Genomic DNA, 19,260 nt, shown 5'->3' with positions numbered 1-19,260 from the left:
AGAGACAGAGGAGAAAGCAGATACCCAAGAGGGTGGGAGAGGTAGAAGAGGGAGAAGCAGGTTCTCCTCTGAGCAGGAAGGCAGAAAGGGACTCAAGGTGACCAAGAGATCATGAGCTGAGGCCATGGCAGAGGCTTAACAGCTTAACCCACTGAGACACCCACGTGCCCCACCACCAGCCAGACTCTTAATCGCTGTCCTTCAGTGTTTAAATCAACTACCTTTTCCAAAACAGCATGACTTCTGTGATATTTCAGTATTCAGGAGGGCAGGTTGTTTTCAATTCCCCAGTGCTTTTTCTTTTTTTTTCCTTGATCTATGCCTTCTCTTCATGCATCGCAATAGATCATGGGAGAATTGACTCTACAGCCACAGTGAGTTATTATCAGTACTACTACTTACATTTGAAACACTATCTGATGAAATACAGAAACTAATAGTAAAGATGTACAGTGTATCGGTTTTCAGGGTTAGAACCTGTGTGTGAAATACTATGCACATACTATGAGGTGTACTTGTCACCTCCAAACAAGCATGGACCATGGTTTCAAGGGAAATATGTAAAAGCCTTGAGCAGAGTTTGAAGGGATGGAGCACATTCTTGCTCCACAGTCCCAGGGATGCAGTGGTGAGGGAAGTAGCAAAAGCCTTGGGTTGCTGAATAACCTCAAAGTTTGGCTAAGGCCCAGATGGTTCTCCTGAGTATATTGTTGGCAAATGCTATGTAGATGGCTCCAGGCTGGCAATGATGTGAAAGACATCACAAACACACACGCTCAAGGTCATTACAATATAACAGAAAGTGTTTTATTGCTGTGAACAAAATACAACAAAGCTTGGCAGAAGTTCCAAGATTATAAAAATAAAGAGACCTGGGTCTTTCCTGGCCCTCTTGGCTATTGTCTTCCTTCAAAACACACAGAGCAGAAAGGAATGCTCTTTGTTTGTGTCCCCAACTCTGGCCTGGCATCATGGTCCCCTACTTCCCTCACTCCCCTCCTTCTTTCCTGTATGGAAACCATGGAAACCAACAAAAGAAAACAAAAGGCAGAAGAGATCATGGGAAAACCTGCACCGAGTGAGAAGGAACATTATGGAAACTTTAGTCTTAGTCTAAGCCTACAGGAGTCAGACGATTGGGAAGGTAGCCTGGCTGACGAGGGTCCCAGGCAACAACGTAGAACCAGTTCTGGGGAGTGGTACTGTAGCTGCAGTCAGGATATCTCCCTCCAGTGTGATAGCAGGAAGTCATGTTAATAGGATTTGCACTCTGGTGGCAGTTATTCCCACGAGGCCTGCAGGTCCTGTTGGGCCAACTGCAGGTAATAGTCACATTCTGTAAGTGATGAAGTTCTAGAATCTAGGTGAGGTTCAGTGGGGTGAGGTCCAGAGCCAATGACCAAGAAAGAATTCTTGAGAGATCTTTGGTGCAAAATGGTGGTTTATTAAAGCACGGGGACAGGACCCATGGGCAGAAAGAGCTGCTGCCTGGGGTTGTGAGGGATGGCAGGCTATGTACCCTGTGGTTGGGGGAAGGTGAGGGAAAGGGAGGTTTCAATAGAACTTTCATATGCTAAAGAGGACCTACAAAGATACCAGATATCAGAGGCCTTGACACCAGAAGCCTTGCTGGTGTCAAGGTTGTTTTTCCCTTTTAGCAAGCCATTAACATTAAGATAGTTGGGACATTCTTAAAGAATGTCACATTTGTTTCACCCAGGAGTAGGGGTGAAGGGGAGATTGTGAGGTGTCAGCCTTTTGCTTTGTCCTCAGCCAGCCAGCCAGCCTTCTGTTCCCTCATCATAAGGAGTCCTGCAGGAAAGAGTTTTGACCTATACAGGTCCAGTTAGGATTATTGACAAGACGCATTGCACTGTTGCATTGAGCAGGACTTGCTCTTAGATGCTGAATTGTAAATGTTTGAACACTGGTGGAGGGTTGAGCTGAGTGACATAGTGGATGCACTAGCCCCCATGATCACAACAGCAATAGGAGGAGAGGAAAGGGTCCCAGAAGGTCCAGCATCATCTCTTTTGTGTAGGAAGAGAGAAGAAAATGAGAGAATGATAGTAATAGAAGTCATAAGAGGAAAATTATCATTCACAACCATCTAGATCTGTTTGTGAGTCAAAAAACTCATCTTTTGTTCTAAGAAAGAGACTTGACAGAAAGAAATTGTCTCCAGGAAAATAATTTATTTCCTGCCTTTAGTCAAAAAAGGGAGAGCCCTTTCTGCATTTACTGATTCTTAACTGCCTTTAGTGCAAAATAATTTTTGTATCAAAGAGTCATAGTTTGGAATGACGTAATCTGGTTTCCTCAGCATTGATATTTCATGTATTTAACGTTTCTTTAATTTCCTTCAGCAGAGTTTTGTAGTTTTCCTTATATTGATCATGTTCAGTTTCTAGTAGACTCATATCTAAGTATTTCATTTTTTACTGGTGTAGTAAATGGGTTTTCATATTTCAATTATTCATTGCTGATATCTAAGAAAGCAATCGATTTTTGTTATTAACCTTGTATCTTGCGATTTTGCTCTAAAAAGACATCATTTTAATCCTGTAGGTAATTGAAGACACTAAAAGCAAGCGTGTCCCACTATTCTATTTATGCTCAGGGAGTACTAATCTGAAAGGGATATGTAGAATTGGAAGAAAAAGAGGCCAGAGGCAGGGACCCTATCCCTGTTGGAGGCTTTTCTATGAGCCCTCCAGGAGACAAAAGATTCCAAATAAGTGTATTACAGCACCAGTGGAAAAGTAAGAACAGAGTGAAGAGTCAAATACCCTAAACTGGCCCTTCTTCATGCCTGTGGGTCTCTTTGTACCAAATTCCAACCTGTCCATACACCCAGTATACAGGAAGCCAAATTCTGAGACACCGGATCTAAAGCAAAGAAAGCTTTATTGTCAAGAGGGCAGCCCCTGGAGAAAGGAGGGAATTGTTCCCAAAGCTGCCTTGCCCTGTTGAGCATAGGGAAAACTTATACACATAAAAGAAAGGTAAGAGTTTTTTGAACCTTGTTGGGGTGTCCTTGAAACAATCTGGAGGTAAGCATTCTTGGGGACAATCGGGCACTATTTGGGTCCTGGGATCACATACATCAAAACAGATGTTATTTTTTGGTCCCCTTTATGTTTCTGCAATCAGTGGGTAAAAAGGGATTAGGAGTAAGAAGGCAAAGTTAATGACTGAATGTGCATGAGGTTAAGAGGTAAGGAAAATAGGGACACCTGGGTGGCTCATCAGTTGAACTGAGTTTTGGTTTCAGCTCAAGTCCTGATCTCATTTTGGTGGTACTGAGCCCAATCAGGTTACATGCTTGATGGGGAACATGCTTGGGGATTCTCTCCCTTTGTCCCTCGACCCACTCATGCTCTTTCTCTCTCTCTCAAATAAATAAATGAGTCTTTCAAAGAAAGAAAAGGGGTATTTAGAGAACAAAACAATGAAGAAGAACTTTTTAATGCTGCCTATACAATTGTTTTGCTTATGCCTTCAAAATGGGTCTGGGAGCCAGGGGTCTGACTGCCTCTTTACACACAGTTCCCTCTTTGGGATGACCTTATCATCCTCTTCACCTAACTTCTAATTAATTCTCAAAACTCAGTTCAGGTGCCAGCTCCTCACAGCTCCCTGGCATCTCCTCTAACTCAGCCAAAATAACTATTTACAGTTATTAATATACAGTGCATTTCTCTACTTATCTGATATTCTCTTTCATTAGATCATGAGCTCCTGAATCTGAGTAACCCAGTATCCGGCCCAATAAACTTGCAGGTACATGAATAATTCATTCAAGTCTGTTGCTGGAACTGAAAACATTACCAGGTACATGGTCAACTCTTACATCAAATTTACATGGTGTGTTTGGAGAAAAGAACTGAAATCGTAGAGTGTCAAACACTGAAACTTCAGATAGGAAAGAAAGCACTCAGCCCATATCAGGAATTCATCATTTCCTCACACTTCTTTGAGGAAGTTATCACTTCTCCTTTGTTCTTTTAAGGAGGCTTGCTCTTCCTGCATCTGCAGGGATACTGGCTTTAAACAGTGAGTTGGAGAGTGTAGGTCTCATCCACACTGTGCACAAGAAGGGTATCTTCCAAGCCCTAGGTTTCCCTTTCCTCTTTCCTAGGGCTCAGAACCCTTCCCTGCTGCACGCAGGCCACGCTGGCATACTTGGCAGGGGAACAGCAGACAAAAGTCTCTGAGCCTGGGACTAACCATGGCCTCTGTCCTCAGCAGGAGCCCCAGCCTTGAGACCTGGTAAAAGAAGAAGCCTGGGGGCTGGGGAGAGTAGAGCCCTGAGGATGACCAGAAGGTCTGGGTTAAATAGATGCAGGAGAAATATTCCAGGATGGAGGAGGGAAGAGATAAGTATCTGCATAAGCACAGGACAAAGAGAAGAATAGGATCTGCCAGTCAGAGAAACGGTCATCTTATCTCCCATTCCTCCTCCGTCCTAGAATTGTGAGACTCACATCAGAAAGAAGATGGTTTTAAAAAAATGGATGAAAGAAATCTTGAAAGGTGTAATGAAGATCTAAATGGTTGAATGATAATTTTGCTCTTACTGCTTCTACTATGATCATTCTCTCACTTTCTTCCCTCTTCTTGCACAGAAGAGATGATGCTGGATCTTCTGGGACTCTTTCCTCTCCTCCTGTTGCTGCTGGGATCATGAGGGTCAGTGCTTCCCCCCTGGTGCTTGGGCTCAACCCTCCACCAGTGTTCAAACGTTTATACTTCGGCATATTAGTGCAGGTCCTGTCCAGTGGAACACGGAAATGTCTTGTGTCAATCATCTTGAATGGAGCTGTAAACGTGAAAAAACCTTTTCGCACGACCTCTTCCAGAATGTGTCAGATACCTATATTTTGCCCAATAGGATCTGCAGGAATGGCCAGGACAATTGCCACCAGAGTGTAAATTGTACTGGCATGACTCACTGCTATGACGCTGGAGAAACATACCCCAACTGCAACTACAGCACTACTCTCCAGAACTGGTTCTACATTGTTGCCATAACGACTCTCAGCCAGGCTACCCTCCCAATCTTCTGCTTCCTGTATACTTAGATTTTACCAGCCCTCTGCTTTCTGTACAGTTAGGTTAAGACCAAGGTTTCCATTGCCTTGCCTCTCACTTGGTGCAGGTTCTTTTATGGTCTCTTCTGCCTTCTGTTTCCTTTGTTCACTTTCATAATTCCCTTAGAAGACAGAAGGAGGGGAGTGGGAGAATCACAGGGTCAAGATGCAAGACCAGACTTGTGGACAAAAACAAATAGGATTCTTTTCTGTTTTGGAGTTTTGTATGTTTTGATGGAAGGCAATACGGAAAAGGGCAATGAAAGACACAGGCCCCATATTTTTAATCTCAGAACTTCTCCCAAGCTTTGTTGTATGGTGTTCATTGCAATTAAATCAATTTCTGTTACACCCGAACTCCATGCACACAGAAACTCCTTCATGAGGGACCCTCCCAGACCTTACCTCACATATCTCTTTATCTGGCTGTTCATCTCACTCCTTATCACATCCTTTCATAAACTGGTAAACAAAACTGTTTCCTTGAGTTTTGTGAGCAGCTCTAGCAAATCAGTGCAACAAACAAGAGGTGGTGGGAATCTCAGATTTATAGCCAGGCAGTCAGAAGCACAGGTGACAAGCTGGACTTGGCATTGCACCTGGACTGGAGGAGTCTTGTGAAACTGAGCCTTTAACCTGAGGGAGTTGACACTATCTGCAGGGAGGTAGTGTTAGAATTGAGTTAAATTGTAGAATATCCAGACAGTGTCCCAGAGTGGCCTAGCGTAGGACATGACCCACACATACACATGTGGTATCTGAAGTGCTGTGAGTGTGGTAGCAGTGTGACAGTAAAGAAGAGACACAGAAGCTGTTTGTCCCAACTCAATTCCTTTAAATGAAATTATGAACAGTTAATAAACAACCAAATGAATTTCTGAGGATGGGCTCTGGGCTTATGGAATGTTTTTAAAGGTCCCTGCCTGACTGTAATGGGCAGTCTGATTCAGGAACTACTGTCCATCTAGAGGTAGGACTAATGGGCAAGAGGGAGGGGAGGAGAAGGAAGAGAGGAGAAGAGAGATACCACATGTAGCCCACAAAAATGAAATAGTTATTGTCTGGCCCTGTATAGAAAAGGTCTGCTACTTCTGGTCAACAAAACTATTCTATGGAAGTTGTCTTCTGGCTGTGGCTGACCCAGGTGGCTAGAATTCAGTAGGAGGGAAGACAGCCACCAGGCTGAGAATTTGTAACTGTGCCTCAGGAAATCATGGACTCAGGACTGGAAAGATATTTGGCCTCTTGGTGTCTCTCATCAGTGTTCTTTTCTATGCATTCCCTCAGTCCGTGGGTAGCAGATTCATTTCCTCAACCCTTCTGTTTCACGCGGTGAGCCCATGTTCATCTCACTTTCTATTTCTCCCTTAAATATAGTTTCCTGCTGAAGGATGTCTGACTGACCCACTGCATCAGTCAATCATCACTCAGAGAGAGTTCAATGGCACAAAAGTGCCTTCTGGAGCCTTCTTCTGTGGGCCACGCAGGAGATAGGATTAGAGCTGGAACTGCCCTTACACAGAAAAGTGGAGTCTCAGGTCTGGCTCCCAAGTCAAGGATGCCCACCCACACACTTTGCAACACTTTTGAAGTTCCCATCTTTTAAGTTTTCACTTAACTTTTTTTTTAAAGTAAACTACACTGAATGTGAGAATTCAACTCCTAACTTTGAGATGAAATGTCTCATGCTGTACCTACTTTTTAAGGCACCCCTTAAAAGTCTGCCTGTAGTGGTGCAAGTTGACCAGAGCCAGCAGGGCCTGGACTGAGACCCACACTCACTCCCAACCTGTGTCTCCCCTTCCAGGCTTTGCTGACCCTCTGCCGTTCCTCACAGCACAGGAAGTTTTGAGGAGCTTCAGGATCTGTGGCTCTGTGGCATCCTAAGAATGAGCCAGACCTCATTCCAAGAGAGTGAGCCCTAGTTTAAAGATGTCACAGTTCTCAGATAAAATGAGCTAAGGACACAATTCAAATCATGTCATCTACCACCACTATGTGGAAACAGAATTTGACTTTTGGATCAGATGACATTGTACTTTTAAAGAACAAAAGAAAATTTATATTGATTAGAAGATGTGGGACCAGTAAGAGCATGGTGCTGCTCTGACAGCCTGACCTCCTATCTTAGACGGACGCCTTAGCTACTTCCATGGGAAAGGGTGGGGAGTAGACAATCTAAACCTGTTTTGATCGATTAATTTCCTAGTATGAATCCTTTTTTCTGTAAGTCATCTTTTTGATTTGTAAAGTTATTTTTGAAAATGCCATACTATCTAGACAGTGCTAACAGAAACAAAGGAAGTGTTGTTTGTTCACATTTGAGGCAAGCCTGCAAAGGACAGCCCAGTGTGAGGGTGGCATAAGAGGGGCCAGAAAGTTTCACAGGAGCGGAGAAGCTAAGCTCAGGGGGATGGGGATTCTTCTGGAGCTCCTCATACTTCTAGGTGGGTTTTATTAAATCCTTCCTCTGCCCTCTCATGGGCTCATTTCATGTTTAAGGTGATTAATTACTTTTCAAAATTTAATCAATGTCGATCAATACAAGCCAATATATAGTACTCAACACTAATAAATATTGTTTTTCATTTACTTAGCATTTTTTAAATAAAGAAAATATAAAAATCCTGGAGTCCTCTTTATGCCTCTCTCCATTCTTACTCCTCCTAACTCTTCTGAGATGAATGCATAAATTTAGAGTGTATACAGTTCATTTTTACATTTGTATTTCATCTAGAACATATTCTGAAGAGACATTAGCCTTTCAAATTTGCTCCTCTTAAAGTTGTTTTGGCTTGTCTAGGGGTGCTAGGCTGACTCAATGGATAGAGCATTGGACTCTTGTTCTTGGGGTTGTGAGTTTGACTCCTACCTTGGATATAGAGATTACCTAAAAAAAAAAAAACTTAAAACAAAAAGTTTTTTGGCAGTTCTAGATTCTTTGCCTTTCTTTTTTTTTTTTTAAGATTTTATTTATTTATTTGACACACAGAGATCACAAGTAGGCCAAGAGGCAGGCAGAGAGAGAGAGAGAGAGAGAGGGAAACAGGCTCCCTGCTGAGCAGAGAGCCTGTTATGGGGCTCAATCCCAGGACCCTGAGATCATGACCTGAGCCGAAGGCAGAGGCTTAACCCACTGAGCCACCCAGGTGCCCCTTTTTGCATTTCCATATGATTTTAGAATTAGCTAATCCTCCAGTGATTTTGATTAGGGTTAAGTGGAATCTGTACATCAATTTGGGGTGAATTCACATCTTAATAATACTGAGTCTTTAGACGCATGAACATAGGATGGCTCACTTTAAATTCTCTTGACATATCTGTTGATTTTTAGTATGGAGGGGATTCAGGTGTACTATCCCAAACTATGGCACCTTGGCAGAATAAAAGTGAGTCTCATCAATCTGTTCCCATTCCTGGGATGAAGAGGGATAGCATGGAGCCTTCCCTTCTGTCCTCACTAACTCTAATATCTAGGGCTCTAGTCTGGGATGTCGGGTGGGATGAGCTGGGTCAGGGACTGGGGGATATCATGGTGGCACACTGAGCACTGATCCAAGAAATAAAAGATGTAATTCAAGAGGACTGGAAGAATTGGTGACAGTGTGTATCAGTTTGCTAAGTCTGCTATAACAACTACCACAGACCAAGTGGCTTCAGCAACAGAGATGTGTTTTCTCACAGTTTTGGGAGCCAGAAGTCCAAAGTCACAGCTTTAGCAGGTATGGTTTCTTCTGAGACTCTTTCCATGGATGGAAGAAGGCCACCCTCCTGAGGTGCCCTTACAGGGTCTTTTCTCTGTACATGTGTGCCCTGACACATCTGTAAGTTCACATTTCCTCTTCTTGTAAACAGACCAGGCACATTGGATTAGAGACCACCCTAAGGGCATCATTTTAACTTCATCACTTCTTTAAAAGTCTTATTTTCAAATATAGTCACACGCTGAGATACACTCACATTTCTGAGATCCTAGGCTCCAAAGTATAAACTGTGGGAGAAGACAATACAGCTCATCACAGAGGGTATAAAGGCATGGTTTATATGAGTCCCAAGAAAACCAGCAAAGGTATGAGGCATCCATCTATTTCAGTCTCTAGTCGTAGCTTAGCTACTTTTCTTGGGTGTGGATACCATGAATAAAGTTAATGTGTACTCTGCTCTTATGTCACCTGTATATTTGATGCCTACCAAAGGTATTGGGGATTTCACAGATACCTCTGTACAGAAATACATTGAGGGAACAGCTGGGTGCCTCAGTTGGTTGAGCATCTGACTCTTGGTTTCAGCTTAGGTCATGATCTCAGGGAGATATATATATATATATATATATATATATATATATGTATATCTATATATAGATATCTATATATACACACACACATACACATACACACACATATATATATTTACACATATAGAGAGACTATTTATTAAAATAATATATATCATATAATACATATTATATATAAAATAATATTCAAAATTCAATTGAATTACTGAATAATTCAATAATACTGAATTATAATTCAATAATATTGAATCTATCATTCAATAATATATATTATTTTATACATAAAATAATATATATATATACATAATTTAGTGGAATAACTGAACATAACCTTTTTTAAAAAGAAATGACTTCAAAATAAATGCCAAAGACTTACAGTCAAGAGAATACTGGGAAAAATTAGATATAACATCCAAGGGAATGAAACATATGTCATACAATTGTTGGCACATACAAGACAGCACAGACATCTTCAAATATAATAATGAGATTGATGCATTGACAAGAAACATTAAGGTAAAAGAAAAAAGGGAAGGATTGTAATTAAAATTAAAAAGGCATAAAGAATGATGGAGACACACATTGCCACTAATAATATTAAATGGAGAGGATGGAAAATGGGAGGGACCTCAAGTGACACCACTGACATTGAAAAGGCAGGGAAACCAATAACACAGAAGTAAGGAAACAACAGAAAGACAAATAATCTCACATACAATTATGAAAATACATAGAAAGAACATACAGGAACACATGCCTTAGATAAATGGTTCCCTGAAGGAAGCTTAAGGTCAGCTGGCAGGAAACAAAAATAAGCAGTCCAAGGCTGCTCCCGTGTAAACAGATGATTGATAAATGCAGGTACACTGCACCAACAGACACATACAAGCCCACCACGTCTAATTTCACCATACAAATAGACTTTTGTAGGACCACTAAATCACAGCTACCAACAGAAATATGCCACGAACATGATAGACATGTATACAGGATTAGGGATAGCTATGGCTGCCTCTAGCCCTTCAGCTCATGCAACAAGAGGAGCTCAAAGTCGTGGGCAGCTCACTTTGGAGCACCAGGAATAGTAGGAAGTGATCAGGGAACTCATTTTACACCCGCCTCAGTTAAAAAGCTCTGTGATTTATGGGACTTATAATGGATTTACCACCTAGTTTACAACCTTACAGTCACTGCATATATAGAGGGATTTAATGGATCCTTAGAAGGAGAATTAGGATTGATAGAAAATCAAAGAAGTTTTCAACAGACCCTGGGTATAGCTTACTTTTACTTTTTGCTAACCTGTCAAAGAGACAGGTTAAAAAAAGGTAGTCCTTGTACGATGTTAGACACCCTATTTACTTGACTTCTTTCTTTTAGACTTAATTACTTCTCATTAGATGTGACTTTGAGTTGGAGTCCTTTGACTTAAATCCTCACTTAAGTTTGCTTGATTCAGTTTAATGTACCCTCTTGTCTGATGTGATATGATTTTTATCTTATAAGATTAAATTTTATAGATTGTGTTTGATTTCTATTGAACACTTGATTGAATTACCTAAATATGTCTAAACATGTTTTAAATATTGTTCTGAATGCTGTATTTCTAAAAATATTTCTAAAAATATTTTAAATATTGCTCTGAATTATCTAAATATGTCTAAATATGTTTTGCTCTGTTACCAAGCTAGTACTGCTACCCTGTTTTAAGATATGTTTGAGTCGTACATGGCCCTTACAGAATTTCCCATGAGGAATCATGGGGTGAAATGTAGAGAGCAAAATGGAGTCTCTCATGTCAAGTGGGACCCTGTGTCCCTCAGCAGCCTGGGTCAAGCCATGATAAGAAGTTAAAGGAACTGCAGCTAGGAGATATTCCCGGGGACCAGTGTCACTGACATCTCAGAACTAATTAGAAACAAAACCAGAGGAGGTGTTCAGGGGTCAGAGACTGATTCAATCCTTTTATAAAGGGGAGGATTTGGCAGCAAACTGTCAGACTCTTCAGACCTGAGCCCTGGATGTCTCACCACTTAAAAAGGCAACTGCTCCCAAACGTTCTGCCCCAATGATCTCCAAACAGAACTGAGATCCTTCCCTGCTGGATCATATGAAGCAGTGAGTGCCCAGAGCTGACCAGAACATGAATGAGGCCTTATATCAACGGTGTGTCCACAGACTGACTTCGAGTTTGGTTCGTTAACTACTATACCCTTCTGTTATATTTTTTGTGCTGTGGTTTGTCTTGCGTCCTGCTCTGTGTGCTATGTAAGAAGCCAACATGAATCATGGTGGAATGTCATTGAGTTTGAAACCCTGAACCTGCTTTCTAATTGTGATTTAATTTTGTTTCATGATTGACTAGAGCTGACATTGTGAAAAGACATAACTAATGTGAACTCCTTCATAACGTGTTCATGACACAACCTCCATTCAGTCTATCAGCATATGAGTCCATGTTAATCAAGGAATGGTTGACTTGAGCTGGGTTTTGAGGTACACCAGAGTTTTTTATAGAAACACCAATGAGTTTCTATAAATACCAGTATTTCTCTGTCTAAGCCTGTTGACATATTTCCCAAGAGAGAATCAAGAGACTATTCGCCAGGATACATTGCTACTAATAAGCTTTGAAGAGAAGTTCCTGGTATAAACTTAACATTCTGACTAAAAAACAGAAAAGGATAATTTCCCTTTACGCTCTGTGAAAGGTGAAAGAAAAGAAAGTCATTAATAGGTTGTCTGGCTGCCTCAATTGGAAAAACATGAGACTTGATCTTTGGTCATGAGTTTGAGCCTCAGGAACTGGGTAAAGTTTACTTCAAAACAAAAAAAAAAGTTACTTGTGTCAAACAAGAGTTTACTTCAAAACAAAAAAAAAGTTTAAAATGGAATAGGAAGGTCATTAAGGAGGTGGCCCTTATGCACACCCTCACTGGTTGGTGTCGTGAAGTTTCAACTGGGCCAAACCATAAAGAATCTAATGACTTCAGAATACCTGCATCTTGCTACGGTATCTGTTGGACTTTTCCATAGTGATTGCCTTATCAACCAATTACATTTATCCAAGATTCGTTTTCTGGCACCAATACCCATCAAAATTCTTTGTAAATAATGTACAAAGACATTTTCCTTAAGGCACCTGGGTGGTTTTTCAGTTAGGAGTCCGCCTTTGGGTCCTGGGATGGAGCCCCAAGTCTGGCTCCCTGCTCAGTGGTTTGTCTGCTTCTCACTTTGCCCCTCCCCCCATTCAGACAGGCTCCTTCTCTTTCTCTCTCAAGTAACTAAATAAAATCTTTAAAAAAAAAAAGCATTCCTCTTTTCTGTCCACAAACCCCTGTTCTTTGCTCTCTAGTTGGACACTCTTTAGGTTGTGTAATTAGTATACCCCAAATTACAATTCTTGATCTCAAATAAACACTTTTGCTTAAGCATGTCTCCTTACAATTTTTGACGGACAACTTCTAGGTTCATTCATTACCTCTGTCATAAAAAAAAAGAGATTGAGACAAGAAAAACAAAGAGCATGCATCTCCTGTATATAGGAGATATCCAGAAAAACTGAGTAAAATTACCCCAAATGGCTGAAGGCACCACCTTCAATACCATCTTCAGCTAAGGACAATGGGAAGATGTTGGAATGAGGGTGGGGAGGCCAATTATGGAGGTTACTAGGAAAAACCCAGCAAACAATGGTAATGTTTGTTAGATATATTTAAGTCCATGGCTTCTCCACTAATAAGAGTTTCTTTCTTTCTTCCTTCCTTCCTTCCTTCTATTGATAAGAGCCTCTTGTGATTTGTAGATTCATGCTCCTCTTTCTGGTACTAAGAGGGAGATAGATACACTTACAAATGGAAATTTCCTTTATTAATAGAAATGTTCCTTTAAAAAGGCTAACTTCCACTCTGGTTTCAGAGCTTTTCCTGTGTTGGTGTTTCTTAAAAATCACCAGCTCAAAATCATCCTTATGCCCAAAGGTATCATTTGGAGTGGAAAACTCTGCTACCCTTCATGACTATCCAATAATAAGGTGGCCCTGTGAGAAACTCAACCAAGCTGGCTTAGGTGCACTGATAGGAAACACATTGAGGGACCCCAGTCTATCCACAAATTGCACCTTTGACTATATACTCTCCCTGCTTAATGGAGATTCCACAGTCCACAATACCAGAGGTGTTTTATTGTTTTTGTTGTTTGCGGTTTCTTTGTTTGTTTCCCACTGAAGTTCTCATTGAACATAGCCTAGTCATCTGTGGGCTTTTCCCCAGAAGATTTTAAGGAAGTGACTTTAGGAGCTAGATCTCTGATTGTTTCCTGATAAGTTCAAATTACCCGTCTCCAGGTTACCCCTTCCCAGAGCCTTGTCATTCCTCCTACCCAGAAGGGAGGCTTTGATATTAGACACTTTTGCTCCAGGCTATTCTCAGAGGGAACTGAAGTGTTCTAGATGAGAAGACACAGAACAGGTTCACCTAGGAAGGCTGTCCCCGACCCCTGACAGGCTACTAATCAGTTGGAGTGCTGCACCTCTCACTACTATTCCTTTATTCACTGCTGCAGACTTCCTGGCTCTCTGCTCTTCAGACCCACGTATTGATTTCCTCACCAGTGACACCTGAGTGTTGGATCTGAACAGGGTGAGTTCAGTTGGGGCTGGTGCTAAACATGCATGAGGGAAAAGGCCCAGAAACACTGCGAAGTGTCTCACTGAACTTCTAGATGGTAGAGTTAAGGTTGGAAAGTGATCCAATTAGTAAGAAGCCAAGACCTGAATTCAACTCAGTATTAATTCCAGTGAAATAGTGTCTCCCTTCAACCCATCTACCCCTATTCCCACTTCTTCCCCAATCTTCCCAAGCATAATACATCGAAGCACCTTGACTGCTGGTCTTCTACCCTGGGTAGGACCTTTGGGTCAGGTACAGGGTGGCTCAGATGTGAATGTGCCTACTCTGTCTTCTGTACATGATATAGCACTTCACACGATAGAGGATGAAAAAAATTTCCTTCTATCATTCAAGATTCTTCCACCAGTTTAGCTTAAGTTGAACCAGACAGATTTAATAGGAGGGGAAAAAAAAGTTTCATTATATGCACAGAGGCCCAATAATGAAATTGGGATCCCAAAGAAATGACGGAGGCAGGCTATTTTTAGACATTTTAAACAATGAGACAATAAATTTCTGAGGAATTGACAAGACAGACAAAACAAATGTTGGGGAGTGCTAATTAGTAAGGAATTCCAAGCACATTCTGGGCTGAGATAGAAGATTAGTAAAAAGCAAGGAATTTTGTTTATATACCTTTCTTGGCTTTAAAATCCATATCACTGGTTGGGTGCCTGGCTGGCTCACTTAATGGAACATGCGACTCTTGATCTCAGGGTTATGAGCTGAAGCCCCATATTGGGCCTAGAGCTTACTTAAAAAATTATAATAAAAAAAAAAATAAGTAAAATCCCTATGTCTGGTGATAAGAATGTCTTTTTATTTCTTAGTACAGGGAGGGTACCATTCATCGGAGAGATTCAATTTCTGCTTTTGGGGGACAGAAGAGGGTCTGAGTGTCTTTACACTGGCTATTTTCCAAGTAGGTTCAATTCAAAATGATCCATGTGCCACTGGGACACCTTTTGGGGTGGGCTGTCCTGGGTCCCTACACCATTCTCAGAAGTGCTCTCACTTACATATCTCATTAGATTCTCACAGGTCTGTGAAGCACCTATTCCTAACTGCATTTGTGGACACAGCGCTCGGAGAGTTGAGAACCAGGTTAGAGATTCCACAGAACCAGCTGTACTCCTCATCATAAACAACCTTTTGATTACAAACAACACTATACCCTCATTTTGACCTGAGTAGCTCTTGTGAGGGCAGTCCCAAACTTGGAACTTGATTGAACAGAACGATATTTCAAAACTCGAGTTCCTATATGATTGCATTCTGAAACCAAATCAAGAAGATTTATAATTATGATAATGTGATAAATGACCACTGAGTAGTACGTGGGTAGTCAGAAGTGATGAGAGATTTCACACAGGCTTTGGGGAAGTACTCTAAGGAAAGCAGGATCAGAGAAACACCGTTTTACAGAATCAATGTAACTGTAGCCTGGGGTTTGAGAAAACCAGAGCCTTGTTGCTTGGAAAATCACCCAAGTCTTCACCTAACTTCTTCATTCGCTTAAGTGGTGACAACCCTTTCCACTTCACAGCCACAAAGCTTAAATTGCCATTTTGTTTTACAGCCACACGCTTCAGAGAATTGATCTGGACTGTTGGACAGAGTTAGCTAGAGGGTGATGAGTTCCTTTGTTTGGGTAGAAGAGAGGCCAGACAGCAGGTGTTTGAAATTCTCAAAATAAACTTTGTCTATTTTGGACCATTTTCGTGTTTATCTCAGTCAGGTTCTAGCATAGGTTTAGTTCTCATAAATTTAACTACCTAATGAGATTTATCCTCTTCAAGCCTGGGAACAAAATGGTAAAGTTGGGTGCCAGTGTCTACACTGGCAAGAAAGGAATTTTAAGGTGCAGGTCAACTCTTATGGCAGTGTTGAGATAATGCTTTCCTCTTTCTTCCCTGTAGACCCACAGGTGGCTCTGGTGACTGAGATGGCATCCTCTCTAAAGGTCCTAGGCCCTCTCTTGATCGTGCTGTTTCCCCTAAGTGGGCTGCTTGTACACAGCCAGAACCTTTCTTGGAGGGAATTCATGAAACAGCACTACCTGAGCACGAGCTGGAAATTCAGTGACTACAAATGCAATGATCTCATGAGGGAAAGAGAAGCTCCACAAGACCGGAACTATCACATCTTCATCTATACCTTTTGGCACAAAATCGAGCATATTTGCCACAGGAAGTGGAGAGACCGTTACAGAAATGTATACATATGGGCCCAGCATCCCTTCAAAATACTCCAGTGCTACCAGGAAGGCAACCGAAAGAGCTATAGAGAGCACGGCGGCTACAGCTACATTGAATTCCACTGTGGCATGAACGGGTATGTCGATGGCATAGAGGACATCCAGTTGTTAGACATCAAAAAATAGAACATCTACCCATGTCTAGACGTTTGAGTAGAGTGTCCAATACTTCCCAGGCGGGAGCCTGTGCCTCTGTCAACAGCCCTTGCTACTCCATCCTTTGCATTTGTGTGCCAGCATTTTCCAACTACTTAGAGATATGCATCATCACATGCTTTCTTCCTATCAAAACCACTCACAGTTTCTCTGTCTGGAGTACTCCTGTGCCCTCGTGTATCTGATTTTCTGCTACAGTTTTTTAAGATTACGCTCTATATGGCTTCTCTGTTTTACTGAACCAGACATGTTCCTGATTGTGACTTTCCTTTTACTGACTGAACCTGAATGGTCTTCCTTCCCTAAATAAATTATGTCACTTTACCGTGTGTGACATTCACGTATGTTATATGTTATGTGATTGGTGGAGGTGTCCCAGGGTGTGTGATACAGATTGTGCTTGAATATGATGGATGCACAGTGTAGTTGGAAGGTGTGTGTCATTGGACTCATTCCTTAAACATGTCTCTAAGGAAACGCATGCATTTTAGATAGGTTAAGGCATTATGCTTCCCAAGGCATAATATATTAAGTAGAAGATAATCACAGAACTAATACATTATATGTCAATTTAAAAAAAGAAACAGAAAAGAATGAAGTTAATGGCAGAAATGGGGTTTCTGATAATAATCATTTTCACTAGGCAGAGGTATAGAGTGGATATGGGATGAAAAAAGGTAACCTTCAAGAATGGGTCTTAAGATTAAATTTGTTGGAGGAAAGAGGAAGTTAATTGCAGAGGGGAATGTTGAAGAAACAAGCAAGGAACGTCCATGAGAATTCCGTTTGCTAAATGGGGAAGAGTGATAGAGAGAAAGATAATCCTTCACCTCATAGAATTTTGCCTTGAGCAGGTATGGGGAGGGGAAATGTGGAACATTAAAGTACCTTGTGCCCTTTAGCCTCCTGCATTGTTGAATGACTCCAGTATTGAAACACTTGGAGAAAAGGCCAAGATCATAACATTCTCAGTTAGGTGGCTGCATTCCTAGTCCTAGACACCTAGCCCCCATGAGTAGCCAAGGAATCTAGGTTGGTCATCGTTTTTCAAGAACAGCTCCTGAGCTTAGCAATTTTCAGTGCACCTGGGGATGGGCAGTTACTGGGGAGATGATGAATTATAGTAACCAAATTCACAAGAGATTAGTGTTAAACCAGTAGTTCTGTACTAATCAATATCAAGATGAGGAATATTGATTGTTTTTCTCAGTTGATAAAAGCTGCCTCAAAATGTCTGGTGTGGGGCACCTGGATGGCTCAGTCTGTTAAGTGTTGGCTTTGCATTTTGGCTCAGGTCATGATCTCAGGGTCATGAGATCGAGCTCCACATCCAGCTCTGTCATGAGTGTGGAGCTTGCTTGGGGTTGTCTCTCCCTCTCCCTCTTTCACCTGCACCATACTCTCATACACTATCTCTCTCTAAAAAAAATGGAAATAAAAAACCCAGAAAAACAAATGAAACAAAACCAAAATGTAGTGGCATAGTTTGTGTTACTCTGTTCTGGTTGCCTATACTTATATTCCAGAGTCATCCGTTCTGGTCTCCCACAGTAAGTTCTCACAATACATTTTAGAAGCTCTAAAAATTCCTTTTATTAATGGGTTAAAAGATGGTAGTGAATACCATATGGTAGGAAAATGGATTTAAACACAATTAATATAATAGCTTTGTGCTGTTGCTTTGGTTTTCCCACATCCACTCCCGCCCACCCCATTTGGATAGCTGCATATTCATTTCCTTTTGGGAACTATTCCTCCCCTGCTTGTGTGCAGTATTGGTGGGGTTATCCCAAGGTTTCAAATCCCCTCTAATGAGTCAAGTGTTGGTCAGGAGATTCAAGTTAGGCCAACCAGACTCTTTCCTATAGGAGACCAGAATGTAACACCTAAAAAGATGGTTTTTTGGCACACAGATGATTTTGAGCTGATTATATTGAGAAACAGAAGACAAGGAGAATTTCTGAAAGTAGCCTATAAATCACCCACTTACAAATAAGAGACATTTATCATCAAAGAGAAAATATCTATTCCCTAAGGGTGTTTCCCTGTGCCTAGTAACAAGATCAACATGCCTCTAAGTCACAAGAAATTCTTACCAATCAAGAAGGCACAGACTTGGGGTGCCTGGGTGGCTCAGTGGGTTAAAGCCTCTGCCTTCGGCTCAGGTCGTGATCCCAGGGTCCTGGGATCTAGCTCATCGGGCTGTATGCTCAGCAGGGAGCCTGCTTCCCTCTCTCTCTCTGCCTGCTTCTCTGCCTACTTGTGATCTCTATCTGTCAAATAAATAAATAAATAAAATCTTTAAGGAAAAAGAAGGCACAGACTTAACTCTGCTTAACAAACCTTACCTTTGTTTACTATACTTTCCCTCATTACCTTCCTGGAGCCTGCCTTCCCCCACACTCTTCTTCCTTTCTTTTACCTGAAGATGGTCTGTTAGCCCAAGGTCTCATCACCTCTTTGAATGACTCTTCCTGATGTGAAGAACAAAGGCAAAGGAAATGTAGAAATAATTAAATTTCTTTACAACATGCAGCCCATGGACAAGTACTTGGGACAGGCAGAGAGACAATCTTGGAAGAGCTCAGCTACCTCAATGTTAATACTTTGCTAGAGGAAAAAGGTAACCTTAGCCTGACGTTAGCCCAACCCCCAGGATCTTGTAAGTGCCCTTTAACATATAAAAACCCCTTTGGAAACTCGTTTACCTCTACCCCAGGCTGTATGTTAGCAATCATCCTCTAAGCCTATGGCCCACTGACAGACATCTGAAGGGTCTCAAGACTCAAG

At 41.4% G+C, this 19,260-nt stretch overlaps 3 protein-coding genes across 4 annotated transcripts in view; 2 read left to right on the top strand and 1 right to left on the bottom strand.

The window, feature by feature from the left end:
• LOC125105328 (ribonuclease pancreatic-like) overlaps positions 1-19,260 on the top strand; it is a 182,063-nt gene that overhangs the window by 72,981 nt on the left and 89,822 nt on the right. The window lies entirely within an intron of this gene.
• LOC125104395 (ribonuclease K3-like) lies at positions 1,109-5,527 on the bottom strand. The gene is made up of 6 exons (XM_047737036.1): positions 5,499-5,527; positions 4,231-4,387; positions 3,971-4,047; positions 1,839-1,927; positions 1,597-1,651; positions 1,109-1,316 (listed from the first exon to the last, which is right to left on the bottom strand). Exons 1-6 carry the CDS (start codon positions 5,525-5,527, stop codon positions 1,109-1,111), a joined length of 615 nt encoding a protein of 204 aa, XP_047592992.1.
• On the top strand, positions 13,819-16,784 carry LOC125105324 (epididymal secretory protein E3-beta-like). Of its 2 annotated transcripts, none has more exons than XM_047738703.1 (2): positions 13,819-14,027; positions 15,985-16,784. In XM_047738703.1, exon 2 carries the CDS (start codon positions 16,003-16,005, stop codon positions 16,438-16,440), a length of 438 nt encoding a protein of 145 aa, XP_047594659.1. In that variant the 5' UTR covers positions 13,819-14,027; positions 15,985-16,002; the 3' UTR covers positions 16,441-16,784. The 2 variants fall into 2 exon arrangements, with proteins under 2 accessions (XP_047594659.1, XP_047594660.1); XM_047738704.1 differs by having other exon boundaries at positions 15,977-16,784.

This window comes from Lutra lutra, chromosome 7 (assembly GCF_902655055.1).
Source record: "Lutra lutra chromosome 7, mLutLut1.2, whole genome shotgun sequence".
In the NCBI taxonomy this organism is placed as follows: domain Eukaryota; kingdom Metazoa; phylum Chordata; class Mammalia; order Carnivora; family Mustelidae; genus Lutra; species Lutra lutra.
The sequence above is the reverse complement of the archived record's forward strand: the minus strand, read 5'-3'. Positions and strand labels throughout refer to the sequence as shown.